The following is a 17,344-nucleotide window of genomic DNA, read 5'->3' on the forward strand; positions in this document are numbered from 1 at the left end:
AGATTTTTTATTTTGCATTTAAAAGTAATACAAAAAGTTTGGCGACGATTTAGAATCTGGATTAAAAATTATTTTAATAAGAAGTAGACATATTTTTAAAAAATAATAATAAGTAAATATTTACTTAGTACTGTTCAAAGAAATATATACTAAAATTTAGTAATTTTTTTCTGTATATACAGTTGTTTTTTGCAAAGACTACATCTTTGATATATCTTTAAAGAAAAAGAAATTGCTTACCATCGATGGAATTATTTCTCTGGACAGCTTTAATCGCATTGAGGCCAATGTCGCAGCGACGATTGTTTACATAAATCCGAGACGAGAGAAATCGAGTTATACACGCCCAATACAAAACGCCTCGCGCCCGCACAAATATTGGCATTATTTAATAAGCGTCAAGGTTGAGAGAGAGAGAGAGAGAGAGAGAGAGAGAGAGAGAGAGAGAGAGAGAGAGAGAGAGAGAAGGCGTAAGTACGCGACATTACAGACGCTTCAGTATAAAACGCCACTGTCTCTATGATTCACTCACGTTTCGCTGTTGTTTAAGGATTCGCTTTATGGTTCCCCTGCGTTCCACTTGGACACACACAATTCTTTCTCTCGTACGCGACCCGCCACTTTTCTGAGGTTATTGTTACGTGACATTTCGTTAATAGAGCATTACGTCTTATCTTGCCAAAAATTCAGGTTCCGCATTATGTTTATAATTATATTTAAGGAATCTTTTTAATTATTCGGCTCTTATTTTTGACAAAAATCTGATAAGAGACTTTTAACGTTTAACTTAAATTATGTTCGTTTTTTATCGTTTAATCGTTTAATTTTTAGATAAGTTAAATAATTTTTTAAATCATTTCTTATTATATGTTTGATAAGAAAAAATTAAGAAAATTATAGAGTTTATCGAGTTAAAAGATAGCACGTTTGAATCATGGCTGTTTTTAAACATTTTTATTCGCCATTTGCGTCAATTTATGTCAGATCAAAAGCGCGTAGTTTACACGATAAATTCACAAAACGCTGTGCTTGTCTTTCAAAATCATGATTTAATAATAATTTTCCTCTTTGCTGTTAAACGTTTTCGTATGTCATATGATATTTAATTTCCAATAATCCGTTGACGTTTGTAAAATTCCCCAAGGGTGGATAACTTCATGGCGTAATCGGACAGGATCGCTCGATCGTGATTAATTCTTGATATACGGTGGCGTATAAGCACGATGTATCCATGATTCGCATACACGTGTGCTCCAGGAAAACGCGTCACTGAGTTTGTTTACATGTTCTACAACTCATGTTACTCGTAACGCAGCAGTTAATAGACATTCGTTCTGTCGCTTAACGCGAATTACACCCACGTGCGACAGACGCAAAGAGTCTTCCCGGAATGTGCACTAGTTTATTCGTAGATACCATTGACTTTCAAGAAAGTTTTTACTTAGAAATCATGATGACAGAGATGAAAGCTGAAAATGTTATATGTTATCAATCAACTCAACTGCGTACAGATAGAATAGTTTTGTTGAAGTCTAAAACAATTTAGGTCTGAAAATAATTTTGTTGGACCGTCAAAATAATTATGTAGGATGCTCGAATCAATTGCCAGAATTCAAAACTTTGCAGCATTGCCGATCATGCTTCTTGAAAAAATGTTCTGATTAAATCAAAAATAAAAATGGTATTTTGATGAGATCGAACAGAATTTGTATTATTCAAATTATGTAGGATGCTCATCTGATTGTTAGAATATCAAAACTTTTTATAGTTCTTATTGCTCATTATGCTTGGAAAAAGTAAAAAAACTGAAAAAATGTCTAACTAAACTAACACAAAAGCTCAACAAAAATTACATTTTAGTGATAATTTTATGATAACCATTCTGTTTTGCCTTCATTAAAACGCAATTCTTGTTGAATCCTTTAGTTGATTTAATCGTACATTAGTGTACATAATTATTTTGATGGTCTAACAAAATTATTTTCATATCTGTATCTACCTAAATTTTTAGATACTTCAGCAAAATCGTTCTTTTTGTATATCTTGTTATTTCGTTGTCGTTTTAATTACATTAATTATGTGAATATTCTCAATAATAATGAACCATGATTTATGTCAATAAATTAAAGATAGGATTTGTAACATTAAAAAAATCAAAATTATTAAATTCGATTGTTTTTCTTTTTTCTTATCGACGCAAATATTTTACAACATTTACACACACACATATATATATATATATATATATTAATGTAAGATAACAGAAAATAATAAGAATGATGCTATTTTTAAAAAATAAAAGCATAAATGAATTAAGTAGTTTCAGTATGACTTTGGCTGTCGCTCGATCGATGCCTTTTCTAGCTCAATTTTTCATACGAATAGACTCATACTTTCGCACTTCCCGATACATCAACGTATCTGTCCGGAACCAGAACAATCAATATCACTTTGCGATTTGAAGGTAGAAGGACGTATGTCATATGTCCATTTACGCGACATTAGTCAATCTTTCTGTGGGCTTCAGGGAAACATTTTATTTGACGTACATGTCGTATTCACGTCCAAAAGTCTTTTCTGAAGGGAATGACACTGGTCATTTATGTTACATTTTACGTAAAAGCCAAAAACGAGATCAGAATGATATTAACCGAGTAAGCAAATAAGTTTATGCTTTTAGTTGAATATGTTGTGTCCCAAGTCCGTTAGCAACGTATCATGCAACCATGATTAATACGATGTCCGAGATAATTAACGTTTAGTGCAGTTACGATAGCGCGTGATATTCCTGACAGGCACGTCTAATCAACGCTCATAAAATAAACCGCAAGGGGAAACCCTTGTATGTAGGTCCACCGTATTGCGGTTCGGGCCATCGAACCTTTCTCTGCTGCATTGCAGGCAAATTCGTGTATTTTGATACGAGAAAGAAATTGTATTAACTTCTATTAATTTTCCCACGCACGTATATATGTGTCACTTTAATACTTTAACAATCTTCTCTATAAATTCCAAAACACTCTACATAGAAAAACCGCAATAAATAATCACAGAAAAGTTTTCGTTTAATATACACTAATATATTTATGTACTTCAAACGAGTGTAAGTAAGATGTACATGAATTATTAATGATTGATTTTATCGTATTTTAATTGCTTTCGTGTACTAACCATATAATTAAGGTCTTACACGTGGATCTAATGTCCACATTAATTGTTTCATAACGTTGCAGTGTTGCAAGGATCAATAGTTGCTTGCGTTATCGCTGATCCTATTAAATTGAGTATCGAAACAAATAGATGCGCTACAGATTAACGCGATTTAGCACTTTGCTAGTATCCTGACATAGCCTGTATATCATCCAAATCCTTAAAGTAATGAAGTTTACGCGCGATAATGTCTTTTTCATTAAAATAATTAATATAAAATAACAATATCAAGATTGGAAACAGGACCGTTTATAGGAACAAATCAACTACTAAATACGAAAAGCACTTATTATACGGTCAAATTTAAAGGTTGGAATAATAACACATTTATATAAGTATTTTAAATAATTTTTATCTCAGAAATATGACTGCGCGCCGATTATAATAAATGTATTATTCCAACATCTAACTTTGACCGTAATAGGCACATTTCATACTTAGTTAATATAAAATAATATAAAATTTTTTTTATTTTTTTTTATTATCATACGGATAGAAAGATTTGTCAACTAAGACAAAGTACTTCTAATCATGATTTTTCTTATAGCGTTGTGAATATTTATATCAGTAAAATTTCTGTGAGTCACATTATGCTGTCATCGCGGAAACGTAATGTTGAAATGTTTACATACAACTTTTATAAAAGGAAACACGCCAATATAAAACGGATCTTCTTGCGGCTCATTGTATTGCTCTGGTACTTATAACGTATGATTGCGTAATAATGATTCATTCGATGACACCATGCGATGTCCTCGTAATAAGCCTCCCTCATGAAGAATCACCATTTACGTTATAGTAAACACACTTGTTGTACGGTTGCGAAATGTGCCGTTCTTTTAAACCGGACGAGAAATTTGTCGCTTCATCAGTCAAGCTGATAACGTAATGACGCTTCCGTTGTTGCTTTAAATGTATTCAATCAAGACCTGCCTTGTCTTGAAAGATTTCCTTTCGTACACTGAAAAAAAATATAGTCAAATTTAATAAATATTTAGTTCAATACTGCCAACTAAATATTTATTAAATATGAAGATTATACATATATTTATTTGGTACAAGAAATGTTAATTTGATTTAACAATCTTTTTTTTACTGAACAAATATTTATTTACTGTAAGTAAATGTTTAGTTGGCAGTATTGAACTAAATATTAAGATTGACTATATTTTTTTCTCAGTGTAAGCATTCTTTAAAATAAATATTTAGACTAAGCGCAATTTTAATGTCACATTCTTTTGTAATACAGATTTTTTTTCTATGAGAAGTATGACGTTAACATTTAAGTAGTAACGAAATAAATATTTCGAGCGATTCAAAAAATTATCTATTTTGAATAATTATCACATTATTTTGTAGATACATTTTGTTTGTATGTACAATTTTGCTTCTAATTAGATAAAAAACATAATTAATATAATGTACATAATGAGATATAATTAATCGTGTTAAAAGATTATCGATATATGAAGTATCATGCACATAACGTAATATGACAATTATCGTATCTTTGTTACTCATTCACTCTAAACAATTGCCCTAATTATAAATTTTAATTATTTTAGCCGCGATATATAGCGAATTAGGATAATAGCATCACAACGCAATTACAAATTAACATCTATCGTAAAACTCTTCGCGGTTAGCATCGTTATTTCAAATATTTAACATGCAGTTGTAAATCTATCTGCACATTATGCGTTGCTGTAAAACGTACAATTAACAAAGGACCTTTCATTCCCTTTGTGTCACGCGAGGGATTTTGCTCTGGAACAGTAAGTTATAATTGGGTCACCCTGAGCACCTGTCATCAACCACTTAATCCTGAATTGCAAAGGAAAACGGGTTAGTGTAGAAAGTTCCAAAGGAAAATGAGATAGTATAGAAACAATGTATCGCGACGTATTAAATAGAACCACAATGAAAACCGATTCTCCGTTCTTGCGTTTGGAAAGGCAATATACAATATTCATTTGAAACGCTCGATAGTAAGTTTTCTCTAATGAAAATGAAATGGAAAATATAAGAATATCTTGTTTTCCTCAAATTATAACTACAGTTAATAGCTAAACTAATAAGGCAGCAAACAATATTTATTTGTAGTGCTGGGTAATAGATTTCTTTTAATGAAAAAAAGAATAAAAAATAGAATAAAGAATATTCTGTTTTCGTCAAATTACAATTACATTTAATAATTAATTAATATTAAGCCGTAATTGATTATATGATTATTCTATTAATACTTCGTGATTGCAATGTAATGTTATAATAATTATTGTAATATAACGTTATAATATTTTGAGATAAATAAGGTCTATGTGAATACAATACAGGAAAGTCGCCGATACTTACATAGGTCTCCTAAAGTGACACCCCCTTATTTTTCGGAAACTAACTATTGCACTTTATTAATACTAATAAAATCATGATCTCTCTGTTTAGCTAATTAAAGAAGTATAAACTCGTAATTCGTGGGTTTGTGGCTTGTTTCTATATCAAAGCAGCTAAAAACAAATTCTACAAATGCGAAAATAAAATTTTTACGATTTTCTTTTGCAAATTGTAAGGTTTAAATAATATAGTGACTATATTATTGATAATATTATGTCATTTTAAATATTTGTAGTTTCCAAAATAAGTTTTATTTATATTATTTTTTTTCTTAGTCTTTTCATAATACGATTTTTAATTTAAAATTGAGGTGCAGCATAAACTGCCACACCTGTCCGTAAAATAGACCATGAGCTAACTTAATCTTTATAACGTTGCTTTATAGTGTCAAATAAGTCTATTGGAGCTGAAGGCAATTGTGCATATATGGAACAACTCTAGAAAAACTATCGCGTTACATATTTGCATCTTGCAGAATAGCGTAAAGTAAATATGCATATAATTCAATAAAAATGTTTTATAACGAAGTAAAATGATTCTGAAAAATCTTATATACATTCACTTATAAGTACTTTATACAGATAATTCCTGTAAAAGAAAAAGAATAGGGATACGTAGCATTACTGCCTACTGTGTCAGTTTTGAAGTCCATTTTGTCAAACGCTCATTTTTGCTTACCTTACGAAAAAATTAATTATTGAAAAATTGCAAATAGTATTATAAAAACTGCTTATACTACCTGATAGAAGACAGTTTTCAGTTTGTAATTACGTTTTTAAAGTTTTATTTTTACCTCTTGTTTAAGAAATATTGTCTAAAAACAAAGTGGTATGTCGGTATCGGCGACTTTCCTCTATGCTTTTATAAAATTAGTTTGTTAAATATTTAAGAATAATCAGAATATAATTCTAAATTTAATTTGTTCTAGATTCGTGTTGAATTCTTTGTACACAGTTAAGTTTAGATTCTTTAAATTCCAAATTATTTAACATATTTATAAAACAATTATTTAGAACAGATAAATTATCAAATTGTTTGAAATATTCATTTTGTTACACTATGTTGACATCATAAGTGTGACTCTTCATAGAAAAAAATCTGTATTACAAAAGAGTGTGACTCATTAAAATCGTTCAAATAATTATATGACGAACGTTTTCACTTTTTCCATATATCGGCCTTTGAATGGAAATACACGGTCCAACCTTACAACTGCCTCGGGATAATTTGCTCATAATGCACATTTATAATGCTCCGTCATCTTTTGTGGGTGTGTAACTTTGGTTTTTTCTCATCTCTGAAAAGATAGTGACGTTCACAGGCAGTGTAATATTATTGTGTAACGAGTGCGGTACAGGATGAATTCTTCATACAAAATTCTTTTCTTTAAGCGTGTCGATCGAAAATGAAGTGTCTTAGATGTGTTCAGCGTCGTTATTCCAATAATGGTGATAATTATCAAGCTCTGTAATTTTCTATCTTTCCTAGTTGATTTATGTATAATTTATTTATTCTAAAAAGCATCGAACTACATATTTATTACTTCGTAAGATATAAAATCAAATCGACCAACGAATGTCTTAAAATACTCTGTAATAATTGACTTCTCTTAAAATATAAAATATATTTATAGGAGGAAATATATAGGAATATATGAAATAAAAATTTGAAAATATATCCTAATAGCAAGATTTTTAGAAGAATATGAGACTTTCAGTATATTTATATATTAAAAAATACAAAAAATTTAAACATGAATCATACATTTTTAATTCAATTAAAAATGCAATGAATATCTCTATATTTTTACTTCTTTATTTTTATTAAAATATATAGAATATTCTGGATACATTAATTTTTTAACAACGTTATGTTACAATTAACACAGAAATAGCTGATATCTTTCTCGATACTTTGTTTAACGAATTGTCACAAGATTGTCGTTTGGCTTTTAATTCGTTCAAGCGATATTTTCATTTAGAATAGTTGTATTAAGAGTCATTAACTCTGGAGATTGATGACACCGAATGACCTCTTTTCTTGTGCTCGTTGCAGGGGTGCTGGAGATGGCGGCCACCGAGAGCACGATCCGATTTAGCGGCCACACGTTGGACAAGGCGACCAAGGCCAAGGTGAGTTCGAATTTAGTTTCAACTTGATTATTCCATTAAGATAGCAGCCATTCTCTATACTGCATTTATCAATTCATTCGAGACAGATGATTCAATATATAAAATATCATAAAACATTGATATACGATTAAATAGTTTTTTAAAATTAATTTTCAAGATATTTTTTTTCGCAATATGATCATTTTTACACACATAAAAATTAGATATTTAAGAGTTTAATAATTAGTAGCTTGTGTTATTATTTTTATTTAAAATGAAATAAAGATATAATTTTTTATCTCATATTGAATTATAAATTTTTTATTGCCAAGATTCTTTTATTTAAATATTAATTACACTGTAAACATGTATCCGAATATCTTGAATTTTCGATGAGGAATGGCACGTAAATCAATATTAAACTTTCTTATCAACTTTCTCAGTTTGACGCGAGGAAACTTGTATAACATGTTACATAATATAGTGATCAAACTATGTATATACTTAATAACACAGCTCTTATGTTATAATAAATTTGATCTGATCACGGATTTATCATATGATCAATCGATTAAATGAACGGTAGGAGAGGTTAGTAAAAGAATTATTACACCATAACTGATAATTTATAATAATATTCAATAATATTAATATTTATTTAATATAAATAATATTAATATTTTGTATTCCCAATCCTTATTCTTGGCGAGAAACCTTATACATTTACATGAGCAAGAAATGTAGATCAACACCAAAATAATTTCAGTCGACATGTGAGAGGCAATGTCCACCGTGTTACTAATTAATCATCGCCGTTTTAACAAGATGAGCATTGCGATATTCTATATATTCCCGCGTGGTTGGATTTAATCCATCGACCACTATTCAGGATTACGGTTAATAATGTAATAAATTTGCAATTCCGTCTGTTTATTATATTATTACGAACAAAATTATGAATAACGGTATGTACGGTAATTTCAATTTACGATGCTATTTCTGTAAACTTCATAAATTTAGACTTTAAAAGAAATATATAATTTATTGATATTTTCCAGCAAGAGACATGGTGTAACGCAGTGATTATTTTATCTTTGTTTAACGTTGATAAATAACAAGGATGGAATAATTCACTATGTTACACTGTGTCATCTGTGCCTCTTGCTAGAAAGCATTATTTATCTCACGAAAGACATCTCGATTAGTATATATATAAATATACGTATCTAAATATATATTCTTAGAAAAAATATATTTATAATTAGAAAACGCTTCCTTAATTTAATTAACACTGAAAGTATTAAGCCTAAATAAAATTTGGCTGGGAATTAATACCTGCAATTAATCATATTTTATTACTCGAATTGCGAAAATCATCACTTAATTTGAAAGGTTTCTTGCTTAATAACCATGTATACTTTCCTGAGAAAAAAATTACCAAAAGTTAAACAATTCTTTCCACTAACTACAGTGTATGTTAATTATTGTGCGATTACTCAACGTTTATCGATGTTACCGACAATGCTCGATGATTTCGTTAGTAATTGTTGACCGTTGCAAAAAAGTTGCACATGTCAGCGTGTCTGCGCAAGTTTTTAAAATGACAGGTGCTGTAAGTTTCGAGAACTGAAAACCCGAAAAAGTTAAGAGAATCAGAAACGGAGGAAATTGCAAAAAATTTCTGGAATTTGGTACTTCTCTAGACGAAAATATAAGATCGCGAATTACATACACGGAAAGAATTTTCTCTTACAATTTACCCTTAAAATATAATAGTTATGGTACAATACACAATATTTTAAAGATTTTTTCCATGCACTTCAGTAGAATTAATTAAACTTATTTTATATTTTATTATAGTTTTATTAAAAAATGAATGAGAGAAATATAAATTACATAAAATTCTTCAAACTATAACGTTGTCCCATGGCTATCATATTTTCAGAGTAAACTTTAAAAAAAAATTCTCTCCCTGTAATTAACACTATTTACAAATGTTCGTGTTTATATAATTATAGAAGATTATTAAATATTGTCTAAAAAGGTAATACATTAAAAATTATAAAAGGGTTTGATGAGAGTCACCGCGATACGTGGTATTTATGTTCAATAAAATATATATATTTGAAATTACATTACTTAATAAAGCGTTTGTACATTTCGACTCGACTTCATATCATTTTCAATGAAGACAATATATAGGCTGAGTCATAAGTATGTTTTAAATTGTTGTGGGCGTTCTTTCGAATAAAAAGGAAGGAGAAATTTCCTATGAGCATTAAATAATAAATGCTTCCTTATGAAAATAATAGACACAAACAGATTTGTAATAATAAATATAATGACTATATTATGGTACGTCGTGCTTATGCATGTGGAAAATAATGAAGGACATTTTGAGCATCTTTTAAATATAATCTAATGAAAAAAACTTACTTAAAAGTTTTAAATAAAGTCATTGTTTATATTAAACTATTGTATTTGTGTCCATTATTTTGATAACGAAATGCGACCTAATGTATATAGGATTATTTATTCTTCCTACGCTACCAAGAAAACTAAAATGGAGTTTTTGGCATTTTTAGATTTTCAAAATTAAAAGTTGTATTGTTCCATTGTGGTCGGAATAAGGAAATCAGAGATAAAGGCATATATAGACATTATCTCCAAATACCAAGATTTAAAAGTAAAAAGTTGTGGTATACAATTATTTATGATAGTAAAGAAAAGAAAAAGTAACTCACCCAATCATGCCAGAAGCGTGAGACTCGCATAATTAAATCAAAAAGTTTTCAGATAAAAAAGAAGAAATGAATGACAAAATTTGAATATTCGTTAATTAGAATATTGTCAATTACATCTAAATTGAGCAGAAGTCAAAGTTAAAATAAGTGAAAAAAGAACAATTCAAAATAAAACAAGTATAAATAAATAAATAGACAATATAAATAAATAAATAAATAATAACAGACGTAAATATACAAGAAATGATAAAATATAAAAATCAAATAAATATAAATGTATTCCAGCGATTGATGTTTATAAATTGAGATCATTTATTTTTTCTTCTTTCTTATCAGTCCTTTCACAATTTTAAATATATTATTTTTCGAGAATTCTATTTATGTTTGTTTGAAAAGAATAATAGAAAATGTTTAGTTTTTCCTTCATTTTTCACGTTGCTTTTGTTTCGTTTTACTTTACATCCACTTTTCTTGAAACATAAATTTTAATTTGCATCATAATCTCAAATATTTACGTTAACGGAAAGTGGAAATGTAATTAAAATAGTACTTCCATGTTCCGTCTACAGTTGTAATTTCAATTTAGAAAGGTGGCAGTTTACTCCGGAAAATACGAGAATTTCTTTCTATCTCCGTCTTCACGGTTGTTCCAGCGAAAAGTAATGCTGGTTTCGAAATGTTTCGCAATGCGAACCTGATCTCGGTGAGTATAATAATCGCACTAACCGTGGTACCCGCGCGCGACCAGCGGAAGTGGTTTTGTCGTGCGCAAGATAAAGTGTTATCGATCGCATTACGAGCTTTCGAGCGACGATATTGCGGGAAGAGGAGGACCATACAAGCTTGGTATGATGATAATCAGAGCATCGCGTTTTGCCTTTTGCAGGTAACGCTGGAGAACTACTACAGCAATCTGATAGCGCAGCACATCGAGCGGAAGCAGAGGCTGGCGAAGCTCGAGGAGTCCCTCAAGGATGAGGGCCTCTCGGAACAGCAGAAGCAGGAGAAGAGGCAGCAGCATGCTCAGAAGGAGACCGAATTCCTCCGACTGAAGCGGTCCAGGCTTGGCGTCGAGGACTTCGAACCTCTCAAGGTCATCGGCAGGGGAGCATTTGGCGAGGTAAAGAAGCACCGATAACAGATGTATAATATAGCAAGCGAGTTAGGACAGTTACATTGGTGTAATTGTACTAAATTAGCTGTGATTAGCTTGATATGAGCTGATTGAATTTTAATAGATACATTTATATTTGTAAAAAATAAATACTTTAAAAAAGTAATAGATATTACTAAACATCCTCATTTTGTCAAGAAATGTAGATTTTAAATGATATCCTCCAAATGAAACTTTCTATTTGTTTAAATGACATCTTAAATGATATATTCGTCGAATGTGTGTCATGTGTAAATTATTCATTTATGCAGCGATTTTTAACTACATAAAGACAGAGATTGACTTTTGTTCATGGTTGTAATAATTACGATAATAATGGAAATACACGAGACTCTCAGGCGGTAGTTATTCAGGAGAGAGCGAAATTTTCTCATTACTTTTCAGAAGAAATAACATTTCGCCCCGCTTCGCGGAGCGAGTGACAATCCCTTTCGTAAAATTCATAATTAGATGGAAAACTGTTTTTAATTCATTTGACGAAAATTTTCATTCAAAACGTACTGTTTTGTAAAACGAAAAAAAAATGTATAGGTAAGACTTGTACAGAAGAAGGATACTGGACACGTGTACGCGATGAAGATCCTCCGGAAGGCAGACATGCTCGAAAAGGAGCAAGTTGCGCACGTCAGGGCGGAGAGGGACGTCCTCGTGGAAGCGGACCATCAGTGGGTCGTGAAGATGTACTACAGTTTCCAAGATCCTATAAATCTCTATCTAATAATGGAGTTTCTTCCTGGTGGTAAGTCTTTTTATCGATCTTTGCGACAAGCTGAAAACGGAAGTGCTATTTCTGGGCATCGTGAATAATTCAAGCGAGATGAATTACAGGTGACATGATGACGTTACTTATGAAGAAGGATACGCTTTCCGAGGAGTGCACGCAATTTTATATTTCCGAAACGGCGTTAGCGATCGACTCCATACACAAATTAGGTTTTATTCATAGGTACGTTCATCTCGTCAAAATTCTTGGAAAAAGAAATAATTAAATTAAATATAATGAAGTTTATTTACATTATAAGTCACTGATTTTAATCTTTTTCAAAAATAAAATATTTTAAATATATTTGCGAATGTCTGTTTTGTAATGCATTTTTTAATGCAATTCTTATCCTTCTAGTAATAAAGAGTTTCGAATTTTTAAATTATTTCATTTCATCTATGTTTAAATACATAGTTCTTATATACGTTATATATATATATATATATATATACAATAAACAATTACTTATATTTATTTTATTTTATTTTGCAGAGACATCAAACCAGACAACCTGTTGCTGGATGCACGGGGCCACATAAAACTTTCTGATTTTGGACTGTGCACGGGTTTGAAGAAATCTCATAGGACTGATTTTTACCGAGACCTGAGTCAAGCGAAACCTTCCGATTTCAGTAAGTAACGACATTTTTCGCGTACGTCAAAGAGAAATTTACGTAATGTCGATTTATAATTTAATTGATGTCTCGTCTGTGTTTCACACAGTGACATCATGTGGGAGTGGAAGCGGTGGCGCGATGGACAGCAAAAGGAGAGCCGAGAGCTGGAAAAGAAACAGGAGAGCGCTGGCTTACAGCACGGTAGGCACTCCAGACTATATCGCGCCGGAAGTATTTCTGCAAACAGGTTACGGACCGGCTTGCGACTGTTGGTCCCTGGGAGTTATTATGTACGAGATGCTTATAGGTATGATGTGTTGCGTATTTTCCTTTTTACAAAGTTCATTTGTAATCAATAAATTATTTCAAAAACAATCTATATAATTGTTAATTTATTCATATTAATTTTTTACTCTACAAAATATATACTTCTTTATTATATTATGTATTACAAATATAAAATAATATATTGTTATAAATATATTAAATAATGTTATAATGATGATATTGATCGCAAGATAATTTTTAAGGACGAATATATCTATACATAGAATAAAAGTTTTAAAAATTAATCTTGTTAAAGTCAACAATAACATAACTGTTTTAGGATATCCACCATTCTGCAGTGAAAATCCACAGGAGACGTATAGAAAAGTAATGAACTGGCGAGAAACGTTAGTATTTCCACCGGAAGTTCCCATTAGTGAAGAGGCTAAAGATACCATTATCAGATTTTGCTGCGAAGCCGATAGAAGATTAGGTGAATTTCTGTATCTTTATCTGGAATTATTAAAATAAAAAGAATCTTTCACAGTGATTAATCTTTATCGTGATTGTTCTTCATAGGAGCTCAAAGAGGCATCGAAGAACTCAAATTAGCGCCTTTCTTCCGCGGTGTCGATTGGGAGCACATCAGGGAAAGACCAGCTGCTATACCGGTCGAAGTGCGATCCATCGACGACACGTCGAACTTCGACGAGTTTCCAGACGTGAAATTAGAGATACGTACGTATATATTTTTCCTTTAATCTGTAAATGCTCGTGTGGTCAAACTGACCTAGACGCATAAACATAAACGAATGAAAATATTACTAAAGAAATATTTTTTAAATATGTACTTTTTTTAATTTCTAATGTTTGAAAATTTTTTTTATTATATTATTGTATATTTAAAACATGTCTCAATTTATAATTATTTATAAATAAAAATAAAAAATTTTATTTACGCATGAAGTATAGATAAATTAAAGCGTGGGTCAAATTGATTCCCATGCGAGCACTTACGAATTAATTTATTTTTTCCTTATTATTATCCAATTGCTTCAATCTCTAACACACACACTTCATCCTTTCGTTTTGCCTCATTATAGCGTCCGCGCCAATGCCACAGGATGGCGAGGTAATATACAAGGACTGGGTATTCATTAATTACACCTTCAAGCGCTTCGAGGGTCTGACACAACGGGGCACACCGACCAAGAAATAGCAACCCCTCACTTCCTGCTCGATCAACAACGCCGTCGCCAATCAGCAGCCAGCTGACGTGATCGAAATTCCGGCCTTGGTACATCATCCTCATCCGCCGCCGTCGACGGCAATAGTGTCGCGTACGGCGGATGGTTGACCTGTCTCGCTCTTGGGCGCGGTTTAAGTATCGAATCATTCTTATTTGTATATACGTGATGAGCACGGATTGTCGTGAATACGTGCAGCGTCAATCACGGATATCGACAGTCGCGAGCGGTGACAAGCTCGGTCAGCCAAACAGACAGGCGGACAGATATAGAAGAGTATAGCGATAAAAATGCACAATACACAAATACTGCACGTCTCGACGCGTGCATCGATAACACGCGTTAAGGCGATGCGAGCGAAGTCTTTCGTTGTGTGACTCACGGTGATTCTTGTAAGTTTCTCCGTCGGGAAGCATTATTCTTTACTCTTGTCGTGCCGCGGAGGAGGCGTTTTGTGCGAAGCGTAGCATAATAAGCTCTCTGTGGTAATGGTATTAAACGGAAATGATCGGAGAGAGCCTCGGTTCCATGATCCTCATGTACTTCTTATTTATTTATACGCGCGTGTCAACGAAATTTTATCATACGAAATACATTTGTAGAAAGTTCGGCTAAGCTCTCGAATCAAGCTCTCTTTTTCTCTCTGTTCAAACGTTGTATTTATAATTAACTCTCTGTGATATATATGAAGTTGTTGAAAATATCTGCTATCTTCGGACCTCTTTGTCTGTTAGTGGATGCTATGCTTTTATTGATGTTGTATATATGTGATTAATCGTATTTCAATATGTCTTGAAAATTTAAAAGTTGTTGTGATGAAATTTTATAATATTGTGTATTTTTGCGCTACTTTTGAGAGCTTAGATCCGTTCACGAAACTAGGAGAATTACTAATAGAATTAACGATACGCGCACGAAGCTTTTTATATATGTATAAAAAATCCTGATATATTTTACACGGTTTATCATTACATGATTTCACAGCATTATGTAATGATAAATTTTCGGTACCGAGTCTCTCTCTTTCTTTATCTCTCTTTCTCTTGTAAGGCAATAATAAACATTTAGCCGTGTCTGAATACACGATAAAGGATACTAGGCTTCAAAAGATACCGTAAAAAGGCGTAAGAAGGGAGAAAGAAAGATTACACTTGTAAGATTCAGGGCTCCTTCGTTGCCTTATTAAGGTTCCTAACAGACAGCCCAACAAATCCGTACGTTTAAACGAAAGAGATGAGCTAGACATGCCACTTCTCCGATGGAAAATGGCAGTGTGTTGCGACAGTATATAAAAAATCGTACACACGCCTGTTTTAACACTCGATGGAACCGAATACCTTTTCTTTCGATCGCACTGTAAACAATTTTACGATTTACATTTCGTAGTTTTGCTGACAGCCAGGGCACCTTGGTAATAAAATAGCGTAATAACGATAAAGACTAGGTAACATTTAAGATAACAAACATACATACATACACACAGAAGTACCTATACGTTAAATAAAGAATTGCACGCGTACGCGTTCAAAACGTAATTGCGTTTGGATAATATAGTACATGTATAAAAAGAAAATTCTCAACGCTCCTTCCACGTAACGTTCCGGCGTGTCTCCACTTAATAATCACGCAACCAACACGCTGTACTGTACATTCGACGAAGAGATTAGTTTCGTACGACTACTCCGCCTGCGTATATATCTTAATGCCGTTTATTGAATGAAATCTCCAGGTAGTTTAAATAAAGCAGAGAGCGCCTAGATTACGGTGTACTACCAGTTAAGCAAGTAATTTAAACAAAGAGAAAAAAGAAGAAAATCACCCGCGAGTAAAGCTAGTAGAAAAAAATGAAAAAAGAAAACTATTTTCTGCACTATGCTAGGAGTTAAATCGACGAGTGTAACGTAAGCGGAAAAATTAGGGAGCTATGGAATACTTTTAGTCTCTCCTCTTGTCGCCATTGAGTACAGATGCTCTGACGTCCATGCTACTAAGCAAAGAAAAGAAAAAAAAAACGAAAAAGTGATCGCAATTTATTTATTTAAAGAGAAAGTCTAAATAAATGATACAACAATAGCCACGAGATGCCTTCGACGCAGCAAGTTTCGGTGCCCTGGAACACACACAGTGCATATATATATATATATATAAATATATAAGTATATATGTAAAAAAGTATATATACATAGAGATACCTTTTAGCGAAGAGAGAAAGGAAGTGTAATATGCGCTAAATTTAGGTGTTGAATTATAGGTGTGCTCTGAATTCGAAGTCAGGTGGGTGTACATTTTTTTCTCTTCTTTTTCTGAAAACGAGAGAGGGAACGAACGTATTATGATATAACGGGATGATGACGAAATGTATGTATGCACGTATCGAGCTACTACACATTTGATGTAAAACAATTCTGAGGACACGTGAGAGGGAAATCTCTAAGTAGACTTAACGGTATTGATTGTCGATGTACACTGTAAATACTGACGAGGCAACTAAATATTATTAAGAGCAAGGCAGTTTGAGCTCCGATGTTTAATTGGTTACCGCTGTACTGCCATCCTCGACTTTTTATTATTGTATATCGCGCATGATGAATCGTATTACGGGTGTGTTAAACGTACGGTATATCATCCAATCTCACGTTTTTGCTCGTGTTTACGCTAGTGTTCTTATCATTGTACGAATACTGATTAGTTGTTAATTTTACGGTTAATTTAAATGAAAGAAACCGCGATAGATCTCTCCTAGCTAATTCGTACTAATTAGGTATTAAGTAATTTTTTTCTTCGGCAAGGAGTCTCTTTATTTTTTTTTCTTTTCTCTTG

The 17,344-nt window shown here is 32.0% G+C and overlaps 1 protein-coding gene across 6 annotated transcripts in view; it reads left to right on the forward strand.

Moving 5' to 3' along the window:
* Positions 1 to 16,651, forward strand: part of trc (Serine/threonine-protein kinase tricornered) — a 154,577-nt gene extending 137,926 nt beyond the window's left edge. For all 6 annotated transcript variants that reach the window (XM_018509952.1, XM_018509944.1, XM_018509918.1 and 3 more), the window contains 9 exons: positions 7,657 to 7,733; positions 11,343 to 11,576; positions 12,162 to 12,369; positions 12,459 to 12,576; positions 12,886 to 13,025; positions 13,117 to 13,317; positions 13,618 to 13,770; positions 13,857 to 14,015; positions 14,381 to 16,651. In XM_018509952.1, the coding sequence (XP_018365454.1) occupies positions 7,657 to 7,733; positions 11,343 to 11,576; positions 12,162 to 12,369; positions 12,459 to 12,576; positions 12,886 to 13,025; positions 13,117 to 13,317; positions 13,618 to 13,770; positions 13,857 to 14,015; positions 14,381 to 14,496 (1,406 nt within the window). In that variant the 3' untranslated portion in view covers positions 14,497 to 16,651. The remainder of the gene's footprint in view (positions 1 to 7,656; positions 7,734 to 11,342; positions 11,577 to 12,161; positions 12,370 to 12,458; positions 12,577 to 12,885; positions 13,026 to 13,116; positions 13,318 to 13,617; positions 13,771 to 13,856; positions 14,016 to 14,380) is intronic.
* Positions 16,652 to 17,344: the final 693 nt, after the last annotated feature.

Source organism: Trachymyrmex cornetzi, unplaced genomic scaffold (genome assembly GCF_001594075.2).
Source record: "Trachymyrmex cornetzi isolate Tcor2-1 unplaced genomic scaffold, Tcor1.1 scaffold11, whole genome shotgun sequence".
NCBI classification, from domain to species: domain Eukaryota; kingdom Metazoa; phylum Arthropoda; class Insecta; order Hymenoptera; family Formicidae; genus Trachymyrmex; species Trachymyrmex cornetzi.